The sequence below is a fragment of the Esox lucius genome, chromosome 6, assembly GCF_011004845.1.
Source record: "Esox lucius isolate fEsoLuc1 chromosome 6, fEsoLuc1.pri, whole genome shotgun sequence".
In the NCBI taxonomy this organism is placed as follows: Eukaryota; Metazoa; Chordata; class Actinopteri; order Esociformes; family Esocidae; genus Esox; species Esox lucius.
In genome coordinates this window covers 1454340-1479407 of record NC_047574.1, presented here as the reverse complement: position 1 = coordinate 1479407, position 25068 = coordinate 1454340, and the positions used below count along the sequence as shown (strand labels likewise).

General features: G+C 45.4%; 1 protein-coding gene across 1 annotated transcript; it reads right to left on the bottom strand.

The window, feature by feature from the left end:
• Nucleotides 1-311: 311 nt before the first annotated feature.
• On the bottom strand, nucleotides 312-24326 carry abca5 (ATP-binding cassette, sub-family A (ABC1), member 5). The gene is made up of 37 exons (XM_013134059.4): nucleotides 24223-24326; nucleotides 23386-23570; nucleotides 21036-21225; nucleotides 20366-20539; nucleotides 19970-20067; nucleotides 19510-19739; nucleotides 18174-18315; nucleotides 17592-17780; nucleotides 17202-17349; nucleotides 15502-15679; nucleotides 14929-14987; nucleotides 14498-14784; nucleotides 14245-14364; nucleotides 13987-14125; nucleotides 13640-13730; nucleotides 13122-13261; nucleotides 12835-12954; nucleotides 12316-12517; nucleotides 11823-11989; nucleotides 11511-11638; nucleotides 10984-11121; nucleotides 10641-10754; nucleotides 10097-10267; nucleotides 9807-9920; nucleotides 9378-9584; nucleotides 9090-9181; nucleotides 8634-8757; nucleotides 8193-8310; nucleotides 7777-7868; nucleotides 7493-7668; nucleotides 4562-4637; nucleotides 4342-4436; nucleotides 3987-4106; nucleotides 3759-3911; nucleotides 2801-2880; nucleotides 2612-2667; nucleotides 312-2525 (listed from the first exon to the last, which is right to left on the bottom strand). The coding sequence occupies exons 1-37, from the start codon at nucleotides 24233-24235 to the stop codon at nucleotides 2304-2306; spliced, it is 5148 nt and encodes a 1715-aa protein (XP_012989513.2). The 5' UTR covers nucleotides 24236-24326; the 3' UTR covers nucleotides 312-2303.
• Nucleotides 24327-25068: the final 742 nt, after the last annotated feature.

Genomic DNA, 25068 nt, shown 5'->3' with positions numbered 1-25068 from the left:
TTAAATCAGTCGGCCCATTCTCCTCTGACCTCTAGCATCAACAAGGCATTTTTCGCCCACAGGACTGCCGCATACTGGATGTTTTTCCCTTTTCACACCATTCTTTGTAATCCCTAGAAATGGTTGTGTGTGAAAATCCCAGTAACTGAGCAGATTGTGAAATACTCAGACCGGCCCGTCTGGCACCAACAACCATGCCACGCTCAAAATTGCTTAAATCACCTTTCTTTCCCATTCTGACATTCAGTTTGGAGTTCAGGAGATTGTCTTGAACAGGACCACACCCCTAAATGCATTGAAGCAACTTCCATGTGATTGGTTGATTAGATAATTGCATAAATGAGAAATTGAACAGGTGTTCCTAATAATCCTTTAGGTGAGTGTATCAGACACTGGTCATTAACCTGTGCTGTGGTAAATGTCAGACAGTGGTCATTAACCTGTGCTGTGGTAAATGTCAGACAGTGGTCATTAACCAGGACTGTAGTTAATATCACACACTGGTCATTAACCTGTGCTGTGGTAAATGTCAGACAGTGGTCATTAACCAGGACTGTAGTTAATATCACACACTGGTCATTAACCTGTGCTGTGGTAAATGTCAGACAGTGGTCATTAACCAGGACTGTAGTTAATATCAGACACTGGTCATTAACCTGTGCTGTGGTAAATGTCAGACAGTGGTCATTAACCAGGACTGTAGTTAATATCACACACTGGTCATTAACCTGTGCTGTGGTAAATGTCAGACATTCTTTCTTGTTCTCTGTCAGGAAGGAGAGACTCTGAAACTACACCAGTCACATCTAACTCATTCAAAACCTCTGTCTTTTACTACCCCCTGGCGTCAGATCACTGTAGTAAATCAGAAATTATTCCCAACGGCCACACCTGGTCAAACAACAGTGAAATAAATGAAACTAAATTCTGTTGTTGGTGACAGGGCACCAAAACCAATGTTAGGTGAAGCCTGCTACATGTACTGATGTACTTTAAATGGACGCTACACTCCCAAGAATGGAAACAGGAGTGTGTAGAGGAAGGCCTCTGCATAGTTCAATGACTCATCCTGAACCCTGCACAACAGACACTTGTTCCGTCAGTGATTATTTCATTGAGTTGGTGTACTGACTACTATGGATGTGTGTCTGTCCACCCAGCTGCCTTCAGATGAGTGACTTCCTGTACGTCGCTCTGGATGAGGAAATGCAAATCCTTGAAACCCCTACTTGCTTTATTTAAGCATCAATGCAAAGACAGACCATCTTGGTGTTATTTATCCATTCTTCTTTTAAAGTGGGAATGACCAATGCATGCTGGTGTACAGGAGGCCACAGGCTGAAGCATGAATGACACTGTCCACAAATATTAATTATATATATATAAAATATGACTCTACTTCTGTTCAGTAGTACATGTAATGAACAGACGGTCAGCCAGTGGAGGGCCAATCAGGAAAGGGACAGAGGCTCTGGACCCAGATTGGCCGGTTAGTAGAGCTGTCAGTCTAAAGTCACTAGGAAACCATTAATCAGCAAAACTAGGAGGCTAATGTAGTCCACATCAGGGTACAGACACTGAAGCACCTCTGTGTTGTATGGGTTTAGGGTTAGGTGTCAGGTAAGGACTGAGTGACTGGTTCAGAAGATGGGCTGCTTTGGTACTGGTGGCTCTGGACCCAGATTTGGACCGGTGTTATAAAACACACATACAGCTTCACCAACACAGTAGAACCCACATTAAAAGACCCAAGCAAATGTGTTATTCTGCATTGCCTCTCATTCACCAGACCTTCCCAGACAATTTCCCGGGGATGAGGTCACCCCACGTAAGAAAATGTACAGAGGAAACAACAAATAATAGAAACCTACCAACTCCCAGTTGGCATGATCAAAGGAGGGGGTTTGGTTGAATGATTTGGTTGAATGATTTGGTTGAATGATTTGGTTGAATGATTTGGTTGAATGATTTGGTTGAATGATTTGGTTGAATGATTTGGTTGAATGAGATTTGGTTGAATGATTTGGTTGAATGATTTGGTTGAATGATTTGGTTGAATGATTTGGTTGAATGAGGCAACCCTCAGTGTGAAGTTTGATGAAACCACACAGCACCTGGGGATCAGACCAGGGTAACACCTCCCAAAAGACCCAGGAGAAGGAGCAGAACCACAAGTCTCAGACAGTGATGGTGTGTTTGCCCGTTAGTTAGGGCGGGCAAGGCCGGTGTCATTGACATTCAGTTCACAGCCACTCCGTCCTGGGGGGTCAGTCTGGTGGCCCAAGGGGGGGGGGGGGGGGGGCTCATAGCTGGTGGACGATGCTGTCGTGCTGGCCCGGCACTGGGTCGTGCTGGCCCGGCACTGGGTCGTGCTGGCCCGGCACTGGGTCGTGCTGGCCCGGCACTGGGTCGTGCTGGCCCGGCACTGGGTCGTGCTGGCGGAGCCGCTGCCATTGGAAAGTGGTGCTAAGGGACCCCATCTCATCTTCCTCATTCTCCTGCTCCTTGGCAAACTCCATGAACACCTGCAGGGGTGGAGGGGGAGTGGCTCACACAAGCTAGATGTTGACAGGGATTACCTGACAGTCCAGGTGCCCAAATGGCCACTCACCTGCTCCAAGGTAGACTGGGAAAAGTTGTACTCTTCAAAATTGAAGGATTGCTTAGCTGAAGGCAGAGGAGAGGTTCATTGTGTTTAAAAAAACAAAACAAAAACACTACGACACGAGGCCGGATGTCAGAGACGACAGTGCACGCGCACGCACGCACGCACACACATACACACACACGCACGACTCACCACTCTCCAGCTGAGCGAAGGACTTGGCCAGTGATGTGACGTCTTCCCTGGGGATCTTATAAACCATCAGAGTGGCAAAGCTGCAACACACAGGCAGACACCTTTAGCATGTCATAAGAACCAACACAGGCAGACACCATTAGCATGTCATAAGAACCAACACAGGCAGACACCTTTAGCATGTCATAAGAACCAACACAGGCAGACACCTTTAGCATGTCATAAGAACCAACACAGGCAGACACCATTAGCATGTCATAAGAACCAACACAGGCAGACACCTTTAGCATGTCATAAGAACCAACACAGGCAGACACCTTTAGCATGTCATAAGAACCAACACAGGCAGACACCATTAGCATGTCATAAGAACCAACACAGGCAGACACCTTTAGCATGTCATAAGAACCAACACAGGCAGACACCATTAGCATGTCATAAGAACCAACACAGGCAGACACCTTTAGCATGTCATAAGAACCAACACAGGCAGACACCTTTAGCATGTCATAAGAACCAACACAGGCAGACACCATTAGCATGTCATAAGAACCAACACAGGCAGACACCTTTAGCATGTCATAAGAACCAACACAGGCAGACACCTTTAGCATGTCATAAGAACCAACACAGGCAGACACCTTTAGCATGTCATAAGAACCAACACAGGCAGACACCTTTAGCATGTCATAAGAACCAACACAGGCAGACACCTTTAGCATGTCATAAGAACCAACACAGGCAGACACCTTTAGCATGTCATAAGAACCAACACAGGCAGACACCTTTAGCATGTCATAAGAACCAACACAGGCAGACACCTTTAGCATGTCATAAGAACCAACACAGGCAGACACCTTTAGCATGTCATAAGAACCAACACAGGCAGACACCTTTAGCATGTCATAAGAACCAACACAGGCAGCCATGTGGACAGAAAACCCCTGTTCAGCCTCACCTCTCCTGTCGAGCAGCATGAGGAAAGATTTGCAGTATCTCGTTGTGTAGCACGGTCACCGGCTGGAGTCCAGCCAGCTCCTCCCTCAACTTGATCTCCAGGCTGTAGCCACGCCCATACTTCCCCTTAAGGTGCTGGATAGAACCAATACACCTGGGACAGAACACAAGGTTAACCAGACAGAACCACAATATTTACACCAAATGTCCATGTGGAACTCTGACATACCGGAGCCGGCCAGAAACCATGATGGCCACTCGGTCACACACAGCTTCAGCCTCCTCCATGTAGTGGGTGGTCAGGACGGCCCCACGCTGGCGGTTCTTAAATGCAGCCCGGATGGACCTCCTGGAGAGACAGGTACTACAGTTTCAGCACCAGGCAGCACTGAATCCAAAAACTACAATAGAAACATCCAATCGCCGAAGCTGATATATACTATAGAGTACAATTACAGAAGAACACACAAGACATTTTGCAGTATTAAACTCCCTTTTTGTTGACTGCAGTGCGTTTTGGGTGATTACATCCATTATGGAGGACCACAGGATACAATTAGAAATGTTCGGTCTGACTGTCCTACCACATGCGTTGTTTGGACTTGGGGTCCATGCCTGTTGAGGGCTCATCCAGAAGGACAATCTGGGGGTTCCCCAACATGCTGAGGGCGAAGCACAGCTAACACAAGAAATAAGGAAAACAACAGTCAAGTGACACACAGGTATGCTTAGGCATCCAACTAAACAGCTAAGTGTGAATTAGTCTCAGACAAAGTCCCTTTCTGTTAAAACAGTCTTGCACACCTTCCTCTTGATGCCAGCAGAGAGATCTTTGGCCTTCTTGTGGAGATGGTCCTTTAGCTCCAAAGCATTCACCACACTGAATGAAACAATTACAAGGTTTTTTTGGAAACTTTAGCTTAAAACATCAACTGCACATGTCTTCTGATCATTTATGCTGATATTTATTTTTGTAGTACAGTAAACATCTTTAATAAGTCCCTGTAATTTGCAGTCTGGGACTTTTGCGATGAACAAAATATTTTTTAAAACACCCCCCATTTGGGGTTGGATGTGTAATATACAGTTTACATTTGCATAATCTATAATCTAATTTAAGAGATACTTTGTCAAAAAATCATATTTTAAAAACTAAATTTAAAATTAACTTACCAAAAGTTATTCTGGAATGCACAGTCATTTTTCCAACCACCCATTATTCAGCTCTGTCCGAAGCGGAAATTAGCGTTTTTAGCATCGTCCAAACTCATGAATGGAAACTGTTCGTCCCACTACAGCAAACCTGCATTACAAGTGTAAAACTACCCAAAAACATTCCAAACTAAGACTAGAGGTGTTGTTTAATTCAAAGAACATGACAATGTTGTATTCCTCTACAAAAGTTGTACGTTTCGCGATATAATTGTAATTTCAAATAAAGGGTTCTTCCTGTGTTAGCCGGTCAGTTTTGTTCACAATTGCATCAAACCGCACATTCTTTCGTGAAGAGGTGTATACAACAGTAAACAAAAGGTAGTGTTCGCTAGCTAGAAAGCAAGTTTATTTGCTTGAGAGACAAAGGAAAATACATATATGTATCATGTCTGACTCTGAATACGACCAGGAAGAATACATTTTCGGGGGATAGAACCATACTTGTTCAAACGAGAATACACAGAGGATGAATTGACTGAACTAAAGGCTATAACAGCAGCTGTCAATGGGGGAGATGATGAACCAGTTAATTCCCAACCCTTACCCAGAATGTTTGGAGGAGTGTGGTGTAGCTGTGGATAGTGCAATCTAATGCCAACCAAAACGGAATGCTATTGTTGCAACGAATGGGAACTACTGATTCCAATGCTGGAGACCACGAATGACCCAGTCTCTGACGCTGAACTTGTTCCAAGATGTTTGTTGACCATCCGGTTTTCGCCGCCCTCATAACTCCTTGGGTGCTGGAGACCTTTTTTTACATTCCAAAACTTTACTGGAAAATAGGTTCTAGGCCAGAGGGACCCAAAGGCCAGAGTAAGTAGCTACCTAACATTAGCAAACAAGTGTATAAGGCACGGCTATTTATTTGGATAGCATATTCCATACACAGGGCATTTAAAAGTGCTATATGTCTGTATGCTTAGAATTTTTTTTAATAATAATAATAATAAAATCAGGCATACTAAAAACTACATTTAGCATCAATCAAATGTATTTATAAAACCATTTTTACAACAGCAGTTGTCACAAAGTGCTTTTACAAAACACCCAGCCTTAAACCCCAAGGAGCAAACAACAACAGTGTTGAATTTCAGTGGCTAGGAAAAACTCCCTACGAAGGCTGAAATTCCTATTACAATATTAAAGTGCATGTCCAAGTGTATGTCTCCCTGAAATTCCTATTAACATATTAAAGTGTATGTCCAACCTAGCACAAGACAAACGCCTAGTCGTTAACTATCCACTTTCAAATTAATGGCTGAGGACGTTTTAGAATGTCTCATGTTGACTGTAGTTTTTTTGACGTAATCGGCGAAGGATGGAAACCTGTGTTGAGTGGCTATAGGAAATAGCACGCGATTGCCAGTTAGGATAGACCAAATTCCGCAGGCTGTTTGGTCAGTGTACAGTTGGAAAAAGTCGATGACAGATTACTGAATATAGTTTGAGGTGTTTTGGAGTAATTTTCTGCTTGCAATGGCGCTTGGCTATAATGGGATGAACAGTTTTCATTCATGAATTTGGACAATGCTAAGAACGCTAATTACAGCCTGGGACAGAGCTGAATAATGAGTGGTTGGAAAAAATTACTATGTGCGTTCCAGAATAACCTTTGGCAAGTAAATTTTCTGAAAAATAAGATTTTTGGACAAAACATCCCTTTAAATTTACTACCATACCTCAGTTAGTAATGACATTCTCAAAGATATGGTTAGACAGACAATAAGGCCAGCCATGAAACTGTTTTCTGCATAGAAAAACAACTGCGCTAACGCTTGGTTGTCAACAGCAACCAAGCATTTGATCAACACATCTTATTTATTATTTATAAATTGTACTTAAAAAAAATGAGTACCCATTTATTACTTTAATCATCTTCATCATGCCTTACATATTAACCACATTCTGAAAACCAGGCTCCGTAAGAACGATATTCTGTTTAGTAATTAGAAACCGGCCAGACTGCCTTCCAAAATCCGTAGTAATAAATGGACTGTTAGACTAGGCCGTAATTGTCTTAGCAGGTGAAATCAACTGTGTACTGAAGCCAGAATGAGCAGAAGGCGCCCCCGACCTGAAACCAACACATCCATGGCACAGCTACAGACGGCTGTTGCGTTTCTTTTGGTCCTTCCATTTGGAGCAGAACAGAAATGAGCGGTAGCACAGATCAGATCTGTCAACTTTGACCTAGAAACATTGTTGCCATGACAGCGTAGTGTTCTATCCTATTTTCATGTTTGTGTGAAGACTAGTTTCCTCGTGTGTATTTGGAACAGAAGACATAGTAATTTTGGGAACTGAAGAGGGCTATAAAAAGGTAATGAAAAGGCAGAACAACATGTGGCACTTTGCCAATGGTCTTGTTCCAGTGTGATGAATAAATCTAAATAATCAACAATCATTGGTGTTTTTAGCTTCTTCAGACTTTCCCTGCAAGGTGGACTTCACCGCCTCCTCTGTGAGAAATCTAGCATGTAAAAGAAGCTTGTTTCTACATGATTTAAGGGAAGGTACCGTTTGATAATCCCAGGGACGTCCTGTCCATGGAGCCCCTTGACAGCAGCATAGACCTCCAGGTGCTCCATCAGAGTGATGCGAGGCCAGAGGGGGCTAACCTGGGGACAGTACCCCACATGTTCCAGGGGGTTGTCTACTGGACGGCCCTCCGTACTGTAGCACCCCATCAGGACCTGGGGAGGCAGAGTGTTGGGCGATCACCTCGGATCAGCCAGGTAAAACTGGGACACGTGTAAATACTGAAGAGGGTGGTGGCGTGAGGCTGAGATGGGGGGGGTCACCTGTCCAGTGGTGGGGTCCGTGTCTGCGGACAGCATATGCATGATGGTACTCTTTCCCGCTCCGTTGGGTCCCAGCAGGCCAAGCACCTCACCTGAGCAAACACATGCTGGTTTCATCATCAAGGTGAGAACCTGCCATTTAGTACCATTTAAAATAACCACCTAATACCAAACTTAAATCTAACCTTAACCTCAAAAACCAAACCTTTATGCCTAAACTCAACCTAACCCCAACTCCTAAACCTAACTCCAATTCTAAACCTAAACGTAACCCCAAGATAGGGCTTCTTTTAAAAATGAGGGCAGAATAAAATGTTCTCACTGTGGAGAGTAAAACAGGAAAACACTTGTTTTACTAAACGGATGGGGATGTTTTTGGTATCATAAAGTTGATTGGTACTGGGGATCTAACTGACCTTTCCGGACACAGAAGGAGATGTTGTTGGTGGCCAAAATCCTCTTCTTCTTCAGGGAGATTCCTTCCCGTCGACATTTGTACTGCTTCGTTAAATCACTCACCACCATTATCGGTTTCTATAAAGAGACTCTATCAGAGACCCTGACACAGACTTCATAATAACACAGACACACACTTCATAATAACACAGACACACACACAGACATACACACACTTCATAATAACACAGACACACACACAAATAACAGACACAGACACACACTTCATAATAACACAGACACACACTTCATAATAACACAGACACAGACTTCATAATAACACAGACACACACTTCATAATAACACAGACACAGACACACACACACACAGACAGACACAGACATACACACACTTCATAATAACACAGACACAGACTCCCACACAGACACACAGACACACACCTCTTCACAGGACTGACAGATGAGCGCCTCCTTCACCCGAGTTCTCTCCATCTGAACATCCTCATCGTCACTGACAGCCTCCTCCGGGTTCCGCTCGATTTTGGGCTTTGCTTTCGAAGAGATCCTTTAGGGAAGAGCAATGTGAAAACCTAGTGTTATGGGAAAGATCGTAACCGTATACTCCTCAGGTCCTCTCTCCTCGTCTCCTACTCAAAATGAGATGAGAAAGCCAGAACACCATGTCCTCGGACCAACTCCTCCAACAGTTTTAAAGGATGAGAGGAGAAATACGCAACGGAGAAATCTCCAGGGTTAGATATGTGTCAGAGGTCATTCAGTCGGGCTTGATTCCAGGCGGTGTTAGAGGTCCACAACACTGCGTGGTGCCACGTGAATACGATCTGCTATGCCACACACCAACCGTTATTTCCATTTACAAGACAGCCCCCCCCTCACCTGCAGAACGGGTCGTTCTTCATGGTCCTCCCTCCACAGCGCATCTCCAGCCAGCGAAGCAGGAAGAGAAGCATGACGCACTGCAGATAGGGCTGGAGGCAGACAGAAGATCAATCCACAATCACACCTCAACATCCATGTAGTCAATTACTCTGTGCTTCTTTCTCCCACAGAGATAGATTACGGCCCAAGCTCTGATCACAGACTGACTCTGGCAGAAGACGACCGGGGCGTGTGTTCCCATGACCACAACGCCAGTACGACCTTTACAGAGCCCTGGCCGCTTACCGATAAGACGGCAATGACCAGGGTCTTCCACAGGTAGTTCTCCTCGTAGAGGCTTGGCAGGAAGGTGGCCTTGGTGATGGCGTTGAGGCAACCCATCAGGGGGTAGAGGGGGTTGAAGAAACACAGGACGTTGTGCAGAATCCTTGTCAACACCGGGCTGTCGTTTACAAAGGACAACTGGACCATGGAGGCCGACACCACACACACCTGGGACACACACACACACACACACACACACACACACACACACACACACACACACACACACACACACACACACACACACACACACACACACACACACACACACACACACACACAACTGGTTAACTGGTCACCTCTTTGTGAAATATTGTCCTTAGATTTAAAGGTTTTCCACTTTGTATAATGAATGTTGCCTAAAGGTTGCATCAGTGTTGTTGTTCTCACCATCATGGAAACCACAGAGAAGAAGTCTCTGTTGCTCTGGACACGTGTGAACATGAAGGAGACCACGTAGGTGAACAGGATCATAGCTGGACCGAACCCCATCAAACACAGGATCTAGACCCAAACGGACCAAGAACAGACAGCTTACTCTGAGTGTGGGGCTGTGTTCGTTTGTGTACGTGAGAGTGTGGGTGCATATGAGTTGGTGTGTGAGTGCGCGTGCAAGCGCGTGCATGTGTGTGAGTGAGTGCGTGCGTGAGCGGTTGTGTGTGTGACTGTGTCAAACTAACCACGGCCGTGAGGTTGCTTGAGGTGAGCATGTTGGTGGTGTGGAAGGAGAAGAGAACCGTGGTCATGGAGGTCAGTATGAGATAGTAGAACGGGATGTCCACCGCGGCCAAACCACACCAGTATGCAGACGGAACCAGGCCAGAGATCCTCAGCGTGGAGCGACACTTAATCTGGAAAGGAGGGACACCATCAGTCAACAAACGTCCAGTCAAGCTAACAATGTTTATAAACCTTAAGGAGACAGTTCCTGTTCCACAGTTTTCGTTGTTGTTGATGAGCCAATGAGAACCCTGCATTCTGGTTGACCATCACTTCCACGTCATTTAGCATGATGATGACAGGCTTACAGAACCTTGGGGCTGCAAGCACCATCCACTACCAGCTGAGCAATTATAAAAAATATCTGATGTCAGATGCCCGGTGTAATTCTTCTTTAGGGAAGACTTAGAGCGCAAACAATGAGTTTATTAGTAAATGAGGAAAACCCAGAGCACCACTCAGTACTCATGGAGTGTTGACTGTTCACGACTGCTTGGTGCCAACCTCTCGGTCTCGGGTGTGGTCCATGGCAAAGTAGGCAGGCATCCCGGCAGCGAGCATCCCCAGTAAGATAGCCTCGATGTACACCAGGGTGAAGGAAGTGGCATCTGGAATTTGCTGAGGGGTAGAACGTAGGGAACATAAGAACGTAGGCAACATAAGAAATCAGAAACACGTGAAACAAATGTTTAAGATCACATAGATCTTAGTCAGGGATCCATGTGTAGAACGCATTGATGAACGTCTGTGGGAAGTAAAACAAGCACTAGAACAGAAAACGCTTGATTCCACGGTCATCCCATCGTGGGAGAATCAGCTCGGTCTTTTAACCAGTGACCTGACTTACGTAGTCGAAGGGCTTAGTCCATGTGTGGATCTGTTCAGTGCCGTTCAGGCCTCGTAGGATGGCGTTACTCAGGATATTGACCGCCATGGGCAGAGAGTGGACCGTAGTGCTGTTGAACGCAACACTGTACCTGAAGCCCTGCAAGCAGAGGAAGAGTCTGCTGTCAATCCTGCCTGTCAAAATCCACTGGCATTTATAATAGCAGTTCACAGCCAATCAGCTAAATACTTGTGTGGGCATTGGATCATGGCCTGGTCATTTGAAGTGGCACCAGTTCCCTCCATGTTGCTCTGTATCAGAGACAGATGAAACAATAACCTCCTGACACATCCCTCGCCTGACACATCCATTCCTTTGACCTAAATTCCCACTTGCATCTAAAAACGCACATCACCCATAAAACCAGAGGGCCATTAACTGCTCTGAACACAGAGACAGAAGACAAGCTGTAGGCACGGTTTACCTTCTGGAGAACTGAGCTAAGAGAGACACAGACCCCACCAGTCTCCTAGGTGAGAACTACTGACCTTGATGGAACCAGTGACGTTGATGGCGGCGCTGTGAGGAGCACAGGACATGTAGTCCAACTTCCTCATCATCTCCACCTTGATGTTCTGAGCTTCCAGGTTACGGATAAAGTCAGAGATGTCAGAGCCTGTACAGAGAACCAGAGGTCACACTTCCTGTCGTAAATCAAACACATCAGAGATGTTATTATTAAAATTCACATCTAAGCACAAATGGTGCCAGGAAGAGTCAACCACTTGGGAAAATAGTCTGACCTACCTGATGAGTTCTGAACCAATAGAGTGGCAGTTTATCTAGACTGACTGACCTACCTGATGAGTTCTGAACCAACAGACTGGTGGTGTACTTCCGGGGAGACTGGTTTGGCCTCAGTAAGTAGTCTGGGCCAAACTGGAGTTCTGGAGCGTGGATCTGGATGTTCCCAGTGGCTAGAGACAACACAAGCACAGCACCCAGGTAGACCAGGAACAACACAAAACTGAAGAGAAGGGCGGTGGGCACAGAGAGAAAGACAGTGAGAGAACATGTGAAGGGGTATTAGAGCAGGAGAGACAGACAACATAACTGACAGACACATAGCACCAGTCTCTGAACCAGGGTCCCAGATATACAGTGTCTTTAGAGGGTGGTTCCTGTCCTTCACATCACATCTGATTCTTCCTTACTCTGAACGGAGAGCCTGTCGGGAGGAAACTGCCCACCTCCCACCACTGGGCCCACGGTGGGATGGTGGGACCAGCGGTCAAACACCACCATGTCGGGACCGGATCACGAAAGGGTGAGCAGTTCCCTCCCCAGACTCACGTGTAGACAAAGGCCTTCCTCTCCCTCTTCATGTTGAGCATGTGAAGCCAGGCCACGGTGCTGAACTGCTGCCTCCACAGAGCATGACCGTGGACACCAACTGGCTTGGTGTCTGCAAAGGTCAGCAGTCTCTGGTCGGTGTCGTCCAGGGATGACGTGTCTGCCTCATCCTCCCCCTGCTCCTGGTTGAAGACACTGTAATCTGGAGGCAGAGGAGGTCAGGCTGATCAACAGGGTTGTCGTTTAGGCCACTGGTTCTCAATAGGACTCATATTTAACCAGGTTGTCTCAGGCAAGACGCCATTTTGGAATTGCACATTTTTGTCAAAAGGCTACCTGGAAAACAAATGGTGTATTGACTAGTAATGGCAGCAATTATATTTCTACATTGTCATAGTCAAAATGCTCAAATTCTAGAAGAATGCTGGCGAGCTCACTACTTTGAGAATAGAAATCTGCTACAAAGTCCTGGCAATACATGAAGCCCCGCCCCTCTGGACTGAAGGAAGTTGGTGTTACCAGCCTGATCCACCTCCGCTTCAGCCTCCAGACGCAGAAACACGTCCTCCAGCGTTGTCATGGACACCCCGTAGTTAACGATGCCCAGGTCTGGCCTGCGATCCAGCTCTGAGAACAGCCCTAAGGGAGAGACAGAAGCCACCCCATAAGAAAAACAAATTCCCAGACGGGGAATACACCCACAGAAGACAGCAAAACGAGTTCCCTCATGTCTAAACTCAATATACTATTTTTAAGTTAAGGGAACCAGAAACCGATGAGTTCCAGTACACAGTTTGGTTTCTGACCTGAGAAAGAGTCCATGCTTTCAAATGGAAGGGTGAAAGTCAACTCCGCCTCTTGCTGGCGTGACAACTGTGCCTTGGGGACATGATGCTTCACCAGTGAAGTCACACCACCCGCATCATATCCTCCACCTACAGACATTCTGTTGGGACAGGAAGTTTTCATCTTATTATACCTAAACAACTTTGATGATGTTAGGACACAAAGTTCTACAGGACTGAAATTGCCAGAAACTCTTAACTTCTGATAATTTTTTTCATCTTTTTTTGAGCTACACTGGGAGAGTATGGAAAACAAACATTTTAGTTGATGCTGTCAGTCAGTCTAATAAATGCATTCATTCATTAAGTTCGCTGGATACTGCGAAAATCTCACTGAAGAATGAACCATGTCTCATTAAAGCAGCTACCAGCAATAAGAACATGTGTCAGTGGCAGAAAGGAAAGCTGTGGGTTTTATTTCTGTTCCTCAATGATTTAAACTGCTTGTTGTTGGGTGGTTGTTGTTTTCCAACCCTTACCGGAGGTGATATCCCACTCCACACTTGGTCTTGAGATACAGCGACGAACCAACACACTTGAGTTGGCCGTGAGAGATCACAGCTTTACGGTCTGCAAGAAAGGAGCAGCAGAAGAGCAAAGTGAGAGAGGAAATGGAGAAAGAGCTTACTGAACCATACGAGACATCCTGCTAAATCCATTCCAGGATGTTCAAGTACACCAAACTAATTTACTATGTTAAGAACTGGATTTAGAACACCAGTGGAAAAGACAGATGACACGGTAGTTAAAAAAAATAAAACTGGACCCATTCTGGCTCATGAGCCCCAGTTTCACTCCAGTAAGTCGCCAGTGAAGGGAGCCGTACCAGCCAGGATGTCAGCCTCATCCATGTAGTGAGTGGTCAGAACAATGACTCGGCCCGCTTTACGATTCTTCAGCAGAGACCACACCTGGTGTCTGGAGCAAGGATCCATACCTGCTGTGGGCTCGTCCAGAAGCAGGATCTGAATGAACACGTGCACACACACATACACACACACACACACTTTAGTCCAGGAAGACAGAAGTTTTCCACTGATAATCAACATCAGACGCTGGTGTGTGTTGTGGATGTTCCAGCCACCTTGGGATCACCCAGGATCGCTATGCCGATGGACAGCTTCCTCTTCTGGCCTCCACTCAGGTTCTTCGCCTGGGCCGACATGATTTTCTCAAGATCCAGATCCTTTAGCACCTTGGTCACCTACCAGAGAGATTGATAAGACAACAACACTGAACACAGCCACCAATTCCTTCACAAAACCTACAACATAGTTAATGGAGTCCATTAAGATCAGAATCAGGCCAAACTGAATGACCCGCGCACGCACACTAACCTCACTGTTAACATCCTCGGGGCGGATCCCTTTAATGGCAGCAAATATCCTGAGGTGCTCCTCAACCGTCAGCACATCAAAGACGATGTTGAACTGGGGGCAGATGCCCACCAGCTGTCTCATCTCCGCCCCATCGGCGATCTCCGTCACTGGGGAACCGTAGATGGAGGCGTGGCCATCGCTCTGAGGGCATATCCCACACAGGATGTTCATCAAAGTGGATTTCCCCGCGCCGCTGTGACCCAGCAGCGCTGTGATCTGACCCTCGTAGATGTCAAAGGTCAAGCCTGGACAGAATGGGGGTTGGAGAGCATGAAGAACATAGGGGGGGTGTGAACATGGGCACATATTAACCCTTCACATGGAGGAGGGTGACTGGTTGAAGATGTGGGTGTGCCTATGGGACTACTGACACACAGAATGTGCCTCACCCCTCAGAGCTTCCACAGATCCATCCTTCTCCTGGTACACCTTGTGGATGTTGTTAATACTGTTAGGAGGAGGGACACACAGAATGAGGGTCAACATCAACAACAGGTTTCCTTCTGGCCCTAAAAAATCCTCTACGATATATATAGAAACTACACACAAACAGCGTTCACAGTTCGATAAAAGCTGAGCTGGATACAAACGAGATACTTTCTTTGAATATGGAGTTGTCATTGGTCCGTTGTGTGTCGGTTTTCCACCACCAATACACAATGGACCAATGGCAATTTCTTATTACACCTGACGCCAAACCTAGACATGAAGACACACTCCTGGGATTTAGGAGGGGGGATTTTTTGGGGGACAATACCGTAAAATGAACAAATGCACAGAGGGATCAGGGAAAAGGCCTAATCATATAACCAACTGAGACACAAAGGCCTAGCCCATGTCCTGTCACTACACAGGGAAGCAGGTTCAGCTCCAGACACCACCACTGGAAAGGCCCCTCCATGACCACGCCCAGTATGGCCGGCTTGGATGAGTATTGTGGATATAAAGGGGGCTGCTCTCACCGGATGGCTTCTTTCCCTCTGAACTCCGGAGAGATGGGTTCCACAGGCTCCGCCCCTCCCGGCACCCCGTTCACCTCTGTGTCGTACACAGAGCTCACTTCCACGTAGTGCTTACTGCGCTTGGACCAATAGGACGGCTTCAGGAAGTAGAACAGGGAGCGCCGCATTCCAAACTCACCTGAATGAAAAACACATCCGGGTAACAATGTAGTTTAAACAGAGAGCTCTTGAAAACACCAGTTGAGCACACAGACATGCAATCTCCACAGACAAACGTTGACAGCAAAGTGCGCCAGACTCAAGAGATCAGAAACTTCTAACATGCTCAAATGTCTGCCCTGCCAACCCTACACCAGCCAACTCCTAGCGCTGTTATTGTTATGTTGAAACAGCAGCTCGGTTATGAAGAGGCTGGCCACACAAGCTCACAGTACTGGACCGCTGAGTGCTCAAGTGTGTATTGTGCGAAACTGTTGTGAAACTGTTGTGCTTGGTGGCAACACTCGCTACCAAAACTGTTTCTGGAAACAATGTGAAATGGGTTTCAACGGCCTATTAGCCAAACACAAGCCTAAGAACTCCATATGCAACGTCAAGCATCAGCTGGAGGGGTGTACAGCCCATCACCACTGGACTCTGGAGAAGTGGACAGGTGTTCTATTGAGGGAGGAATCACCTTCTCGCAGTCCAACAGACAAACTGGGCAGGAGAACACTACCTGCCTGAATGCATAACAGCTACTGTGAAGTTTGGTGGAGGAGGAATTATAGTCTGGGGCTGTTTTTCATGGTCCAAGCTAGGCCATTAGTACTAGTGAAGGGAAATCATAATGCGACAGTGGGCAATGATATTCTATTCGACTCTGTACTTTCAACTTTGTGGTAAGAGATTGGGGAAGGCCTTATCTTGATTAAGCACTAAGCGTCCACAATGCCATATTCACACCGAATCTACTGATGCAATCCAAACACTGTTGACATGACTTGGAATACAGACTACGATCCAGGCCTACTGGCCCCAACATCGGACAGGCCTACTGGCCCCAACATCGGACAGGCCTACTGGCCCCAACATCGGACAGGCCTACTGGCCCCAACATCGGACAGGCCTACTGGCCCCAACATCGGACAGGCCTACTGGCCCCAACATCGGACAGGCCTACTGGCCCCAACATCGGACAGGCCTACTGGCCCCAACATCGGACAGGCCTACTGGCCCCAACATCGGACAGGCCTACTGGCCCCAACATCAGAAAGGCCTACTGGCCCCAACATCAGAAAGGCCTACTGGCCCCAACATCAGAAAGGCCTACTGGCCCCAACATCAGACAGACCTACTCGGATAAATGGAGGCAAACCCATGTAGCCATGTTCCAACATCTAGCGGAAAGCCTTCCCAGAACAGCGGATGCCGTTATAGCAGCAAAAAGGGGGGAACTAACTCCCTAATAAAGCACATGATTTTGGAAGGAGACTGGGCCAAGACAGAAGCATCAATGCAGCAGTATTTCTCCATTAAAATCCTGTAAGGACACCAGGCCCTGAAGCTTTAGGTTGGATAGGATTACAAATACCTAGACCAGAAGGCAGCAGTAATAAGATAATTTTTCAAGTGCAGAACGGGATGGGGGGAGGCTGAACAGCAGAACAGATCAGTACGGCAGCTGAACTAAAACAAAGCAGAAGAGAAATATACAACACCTGGAAGGACCTGGTCCAGATAGACCGCTAGCAGCAGATAGAGGATACAGTCCAGGACCAGCATGAGGAGGGGGGCGTAGAGGGGGTGCGGCCCGCTGGCCAGGGTGGAGAACACGGCTCCATCCCCCTGGGCCTCCAGGTAGACCACCTAAACACATGTGGTGGGGTTAACTCTGCTCCACATCTCCATCACATCTCCATTTCACTTAAACATGCACAACATTTACATTTTAGTAATTTAGCAGACACTTTTGCCTTTGTGTCTGAAATTAGTTATAAAAATATAATTTGATAGGATCATGTTAGGTAGTGAACCCGAATAGATGAAGGCTACTTTCGTAAAATGAGAAACAGAAGAGATAAATATATTCCCCATGGTGACATGGTTACCTGGGCGATGCCGATGGAGAAGGCGCTGGGGGAGAGCAGACAGAGAACCCAGACCAGCGGCTGAGGAAAGTCCTTCATCAGGACGGTGAACAGGGACAGGCAGCCAAACACCATGGTCAGCATGGAGCCCACCGTGCTGGCAAACTTAGGCTTCTTAAATAAAGGGGTCAGCATGAAGGAGAAGCAGATCTGAGGAACCACAAAAGGACAATCAGAATCTCCCTTATTTGCCCAGTACATCTAATGATGATGGAAAGATAAACTTCTCGGTTACTGAATAAGCTTTTACTTGAGTGAACTATTGCTTTAATGTGTCCTGTCAACCAAATGCAAGTTTGTGTCTCCTGGTGGAAGATAAGGCTGTAAAACAACTAAAATGTGTACATAAATCACTGCTCTAATCAATGACTGCCAGGCACATTGAAGGGAAATACTGGTCTGATTATGGCTCTACCTTTTTCTTTAAATTCTTTTAGATGAGTCTGAACTTCAATCTCTAATCTCAGCTTTTAAGGGGGATATATTAACTAATGAAATTAATTCCATGTCATCATTTGACCAGGGCTCCTCAGAGGTACTCACAGAAGATATGCCGTAGAGGAAGATGAGGAGGAAGATGACGATGAAGTCACTGTTGGGGAAGAGTGCTGTGTACGTGGCGATGATGGACATCAGGATGGACATGGTGGTGACCAGAGCTGCATACAGAAGACCCCACGATAGCCTGTTAACACACAATTTTTTTGAGAAATGCAGAACCTGCCAGGAATGCCACCAAGAAGCCCAAAGAATATCCATTAGGGAAAAGACCCACCCAATGAACTGACACTTCCTTCACACAACCTGAGTTAGGCAAGCAATTGCAGATGACCGCTGCGTAGCAGTTGGCACATACAGACTACCTCCGATTTCAGTCCTACAAATTCGGCTACAGCTTCTGAACAGTTTGAGCCATTAGCGATAATGCCTCTTCAATTAAAGGTAAAATAATCAGGAAGAGTGTTGGATGTTTCCCTCACAAGCTGTGTAGGAGATGTTTAAATGAGACTGAGGCAAAATAACAATTCTAAGCAGGGTTGTGTTCCAGGGCACCGAAGACAGACAACCTTTCTAACATGGTTCCAGGAGGGGAAGCATGTTGTCTGATCCTTCTCTCACAGCACTGCCAACGTACCACAGACCACACGGATCCCAACACTGAACCACGGTCAGCGGAGGTTTGGCCAACTGGACAGGCCGATCCATCAGAAGGGAGGCAGAGTCCTGGGAAGAAAAGCCTGACTGGGGATTTAATGAGACCAGTGGTGTTCTGGGAGGAGGTACCAGTGACCTCTCAGAATGACCCCCAGAGGTACCAGTGACCTCTCAGAATGACCCCCAGAGGCACCAGCGACCTCTCAGAATGACCCCCAGAGGTACCAGCGACCTCTCAGAACCAGGAGCCACCATCATCAAGAACTGGTCTCACAGACCTCTGGTTCAGTTAAAGATTTAGAGAACATTTGCGTTTTCCTGAACGAACTGGCTCTGAAAGAAAGACTGGAAGAGACACAGTGGAAAAGAAACCGAGAAGGAACAGAGAATGGGAAAGCTAAAACTCTGAGGAAGAAATAGTTTAAAGACCACGACTCAGAGAGATCCTTACGAACAATGCCCTGAGAATGAAAGCCAGCTAAAACCAATGGGGGCAGGGACTTGTTGGATGGCAGAAGCTGAATACCAAATGCCTGTAGGTGGTGAGAGGCAGTGGGCCAAAATGAGGAGGGGAAGGAACACTATCCATAAATCCTGGGCTCACTAATGAGCCAGTATCTATAGGCAGAATTTCAAGACATGTCAAGGACTCTAGTCGTGTGCATACATGCACAATTACACGTGTATTCACACACACACACACACACACACACGTCCTCCTCACCAGAAGGCGGAGTCATAGAGGCCCATCATGCTCATGGTGTCTTTGAGGCGGTGTTCCTTCTCTGCTGCCACATTGACGATGAGGAAGGTGACAAAGGGGGTGAAGGCCAACACCAGGTAGATGGAGATGAGGGCGTGGGGAAACTTCTGGACCTCCACTGACCCAGGCTGACCCATCATCACCACACGCAGGTGGTCCAGCTCACTCCACACTGACCGCTTGGTCTGCATCTGAACACAGGAAATGACAAAGGTTAATGATCTGCATTGCATATGGCCTCCAGAGAACAGACTTTCCTAGGTAATGAATCGGCTGCAGTCCTACAAAAGACGACTAACGAAAACCCCCAAGCGAGTCTGTTTCCACCCATGTCCAACCATTCAACAGAGTCATGGTTGGAGCTCCTGTGTATGGACTCAGGAACAGGAAGTCTGACATTTTAGAGGTCATGACCTCTAACCTGTATGATCGCGGCATCAATGAGAGTCTGGAGGCGGACAAATCCAGAGTACCAGTAGTTTGCTGCTTGACAGTTCACAGAGTTGGTGAAACAATTGGCTGGAAAAGAAAAACAGAGGCAGGCAGACAAAACGACAGACTCAGTTATTACCTATATAAGAAAAACTCAATGAATTATCTAATATGATTAACAAGTTTATAATGATCTTAAATTAAACAATCACATCATTCATACTTTGACTCCACAGTGGAATCCACTCCTTTCATTAATGTCTGCTGTACACAGACGAAAGCGTCTTTACATATCTACCTCACAGACAAGACCGAGGAACAGGAGCAGCTGTCGTGCACAACAGAAAATAAAGTACACCAACACGAACAGTGAAAAGTGTCTCACCAATGGACTCTGTATAGTCACTGGGCAGGGGCAGCTGGTTGTAAGGGAAGCGTAGCTTGTAGGAGGTGGGCGTGCTGCCCATGAAAACCACCCCCACATAACCTGACGGATCATACAAACTGGCATTCTCCAAGTCTTCCTCACTAGAGAACATCTCCAGCCGATCCTGCATACCTGCAGTCACAGGAAACGAGGAAGACAAACATTTTCATCTATGCTGAAAATAACATGAAAAAACTAGAGCAATATAAAGGAGACGAATCCAGTGAGACCACAGGATCTCATTACACTAGGATGACTGGACATAACACCCTCAATCTGTTGTCCTGAACGTTCCTTGGCTGTTTGGGGAGGAGCTAGGTGTTTGGTTGGAGTTACAGGAGGAGGAGGAGGAGGAGAGAGAGCACTGATTTACTCTAAATAATGGATTTAACAATAGTAAAAATTCCCTCTATGCTTAAGTCAATGTATGGTCTACACCAGGGCGGGCCCAACATGTTCCTGGAGATCCACCACGATGTGGATTTTCCCCAGGAATAAAGTACTGGAGACCGACTGTCCTGTAGGTTTTGATTACTTGATCATGGATTTCAAAGGACAACTGTGCCAAAAATCCAATGCAAACAAACAACCCCTAATTTAACATCATCATTTCCTTCCTCTGACTCACGCATTTCCTGGGCCACTTCATCCATGATGTGACTGGTGGCGTTGTTGATGGGGGTGTATCCCAGGCCCTTGAGGAGGGGGAACTCCTCCCTCTCCAGCTCCATGGTGCTGATGCCTCCATAATAGACATGGGGGCTCAGCTCGCTGATGAGGATCAGCAGGCCAAGCAACAACAAGGGAAGGACCAGCTCCTGTAGGAAGACAGGAAACCATCAGTCAATTAATCAATCAGTACATCCAATCAACTGCTGTAGCAGGAAAGGCACCAATCCACTAATGAAATCAATAAATCAAATCACCTACTGGAGGGAAATAGCATAAATAGCTCAATTCATCAAATTGAAGGCATCAACAATACTTTCTACTGTCCACACATTTCAGCACTTGTTGAAGTGCTTGACAGTAATTCAACCTTAATGGAAAGACAAGGCCCAGGTTAAATTAGAATGTCAATGTTGTACAGCCGTGATGTCCCCACAACAAACCACTATTCGCCTCCCCTTTAACATAAAAAATATTGTTTCAAATGTATGATTCATTTTGATGACTAACGAGCTGATCTACAAACACTTCTGATAGAAAGTGATTTGATAATCATTCAGTCATGCAACGCCAACACTGTCGGCCGCTTAGTCAAACAGTCTGCACCCAGTTCAAGGTCCAACTGTCAATCAGAAATCAAGTTGAACAGGCAGTGCCAAACAACAAAACAACCCATTCTGATCGGCCGACCTGGGTGGTTGGAATGTTAAGCCCTGAGCTGGCTTCAAGGCACCACAGAAAGATCTATGCCCACCCCAGAATATGTCATGCCTGTCTGGTTCTGTGAGTACTGGCTAGGACAATATCAATGGGCTGGTTGGTTGGTTTCTAGGAGTAAAAAGCTCACATCATGAATGGATATTATCCTGTTACAACCCAACACACATAATGAAGGGATATTACACAGTTACAACTCAACCCAACACACATAATGAAGGGATATTACACAGTTACAACTCAACCCAGCACACATAATGAAGGGATATTACACAGTTACAACTCAACCCAGCACACATAATGAAGGGATATTACACAGTTACAACTCAACCCAGCACACATAATGAAGGGATATTACACAGTTACAACTCAACCCAACACACATAATGAAGGGATATTACACAGTTACAACTCAACCCAGCACACATAATGAAGGGATATTACACAGTTACAACTCAACCCAGCACACATAATGAAGGGATATTACACAGTTACAACTCAACCCAGCACACATAATGAAGGGATATTACACAGTTACAACTCAACCCAGCACACATAATGAAGGGATATTACACAGTTACAACTCAACCCAGCACACATAATGAAGGGATATTACACAGTTACAACTCAACCCAGCACACATAATGAAGGGATATTACACAGTTACATCTCAACACAGCAGTCATTAGAGCTGATATTATTAGAGCTGGAATCATTACAGCTGAACTCACACCTTTGCTCCTAGTCACCCTGACATGGAGGCATGAAGTGGAACATTTATTTGATTGCATTATAATATACCTACAAAAGGACCACAACCAACCAAAAAAGGATGACTGTCAGAAAGAGACTGGAGGAGTTAGGAGGATTAATAAATCTAGCCTTCAGCTTCACATTTGCATCAGGAGCTGTTATGGGTACAGCTCTGGGGCTACAATGATCCAGTGAGAAGGTGAACAACATGACCCCATGATGAAATCCGGACCGTGGTCTGGAGACATCCTGTCTCGTGTCAGTGAAAACGGACAGACATTTTCGGATAAGGGAAGCATCTTCGCCGCTGCCCTTCAACTTAGAACTCAGTTTAAGAAAGCATTGGACATCAAGGACATTAAATCAATCCAGTGTAGACATTCCCCTAAGATTTTTCATAAAGACGAGTCATAGTTCACGTTTAGTGAACTATTTTTGATAAGGCCTACATGGGGTTGATGTCAAAAGTTGTGCACAGCAGAGGGAACACCTGACATTTGCAACACAAGAATGTCATCCCAGGCACCTGCCTTCCTTAAAAAAGCTGTTTCCTTTTCCAGAAAGCCCCATTCAAACAGTAGCTAAACCGCAGAAGAAAAATAAAGAACAGACTAAAGAGAGAAGGTCCTTAATAATGCACTAAAGCAAAATGTATTAATAAACAATTCCCGAATCCCTAACTATTAGGGAAAAATATATAGTTTCATAGTATGTTTCTTCGTAAAATTCCAAATAATGTGATGTGTATATCTGCAGAGTTGCGAAGCAGGACTCATTGGTTAAACGTTTACAGGTTTGCATGGGCAGATTATGATTCATTCGATCAGTAAATAGCCCACCTGCAGGCTCTGTTGTTTGGTCCTCCATTTGATGAGCAGATTCTTGTAAAGAAGGCTTCTTGTCTGAGGCCAGACTCCGGCATTTCTTCTCACTATGTTCGGCTGCATACTAACGTTACTACCGCCGGCATGCTTCAACTGCCTGGGGCAAGAATGAGGACGTTCTCCACAGCCGGGCGCTATAGCTGCAAAAATAAGAGACCTTGTGTGATAAACTTTAGATGACTCGCTAGCTTGGTACGTATATATAATAACTGAATATATATATGGCGCTTGCTCGTTGGCATTCAATTATTAAGTGTCAAGAAAAGTAACGTTAGTTAGCCGGCAGGTTAACCAGTAAGCTATTAAATAACTGGTCAATCGAATTGAGCAAACAAGGTGTAGAGTTTTTCTAATTCTGCAGTAGACTAACATCAGGATGTGATCGAAATGCCACGTCAAAAAGAAACCCCCGAAATGTGGGGACAGATACATATGTTACAATACAGTTGTTAGCTAGCAAGGTAACATTATTGTTGTACAGTGGATTTTGGCTAGGTACGGTCTTGACGAATGGAATAATTTGACATCTGAGGATGGATGTAATCAAAAATGCAAAATATTCGGTTAAGTGGATATAGGTGGGTAATAATATAGTAAAACAAACAGGTTGGTCGTCCTTTAAATTGTTAGCACGATTGCTAGATAAGCACTGAATCACGTTAGGTAGTATTAGTAAGAGATAAAAAAAAGAAAGGCGTTATTATCTTAGCACGCTAGCTAGCTTACTGATTAACATGTCCTAACGCAAACAGGTATGCCATCAAGCATAGTATACAAGGGTTTGCTACTTACGTATGAAATACATTAAGACATGTCTTTCATAAAATAACGTGTTGCTTTCTGAAGCTTGCGAGACAGTCTGATTTAGGAGCGTTTATGTATACAAACAATTCCAATCTGCGTCTTGTGAGCAACATTAAAGAAACACTTCCGAAAATCTGGAATTTTTCAAAATAAAAGAGACCAACGAATTACTTAAAAACGGAGATAAATTGAGTTTATTAATTGTTTGAGAACATGTACCTCTCAAAACATTGACAACAATTCACATATGATCATATTTAAGAGTAATTTCGATAAAAAGTGGGTGTTAGTGGGTGTTAAAACACGTTCCAAGGGTAAAATTCAGACAATGCCAATGACAGAATATGGAATACATATTGCCTCATAACTAATAAACTATTGAATATTCCACAGAGAAAGCAGTGTAGGAAATGTCCAGGAGAATGTGTAGAGTAAGACAAACCTGTCTAATCATGGGGAACAGTGTGCTACATCTAGCAACACAATATTTCCACACCCTCTTTTTCCACAATGCAACTCAATGGATATGAAATACATATTGGCCTATAAAAAAAAAATTTCTTTGCATATAATTACTCTATCCACCTTCCTTGACATTTCCTACAATACATTCACCGCGGCGTGTAGAATAGTTTTTTTTTTATAGGCCAATATGTATTTCATATCCATTGAGTTGCATTGTGGCCAATGGAATGGGTGGAGTAAAACACCAGCAACAATTGCAAATACAGAGTGCCCCTTGATTTCTTTGCATATAATCATTCTATAGAGTCTCCTGAACATTTCCTAAAATACATTCACCGCGGCGTATAGAACAGTTTTTTTTTTTATAGG

What these genes read in the sequence shown, in the direction of transcription:
- abca5 (XM_013134059.4), bottom strand. An exon ending in AAGTCCAAACAACGCATGTG is followed by an intron (nt 4,107 to 4,341) that starts GTAGGACAGTCA and finishes CTGTCTCTCCAG; the next exon opens with GAGGTCCATCCGGGCTGCAT. An exon ending in ATGGTTTCTGGCCGGCTCCG is followed by an intron (nt 3,912 to 3,986) that starts GTATGTCAGAGT and finishes GTTCTGTCCCAG; the next exon opens with GTGTATTGGTTCTATCCAGC.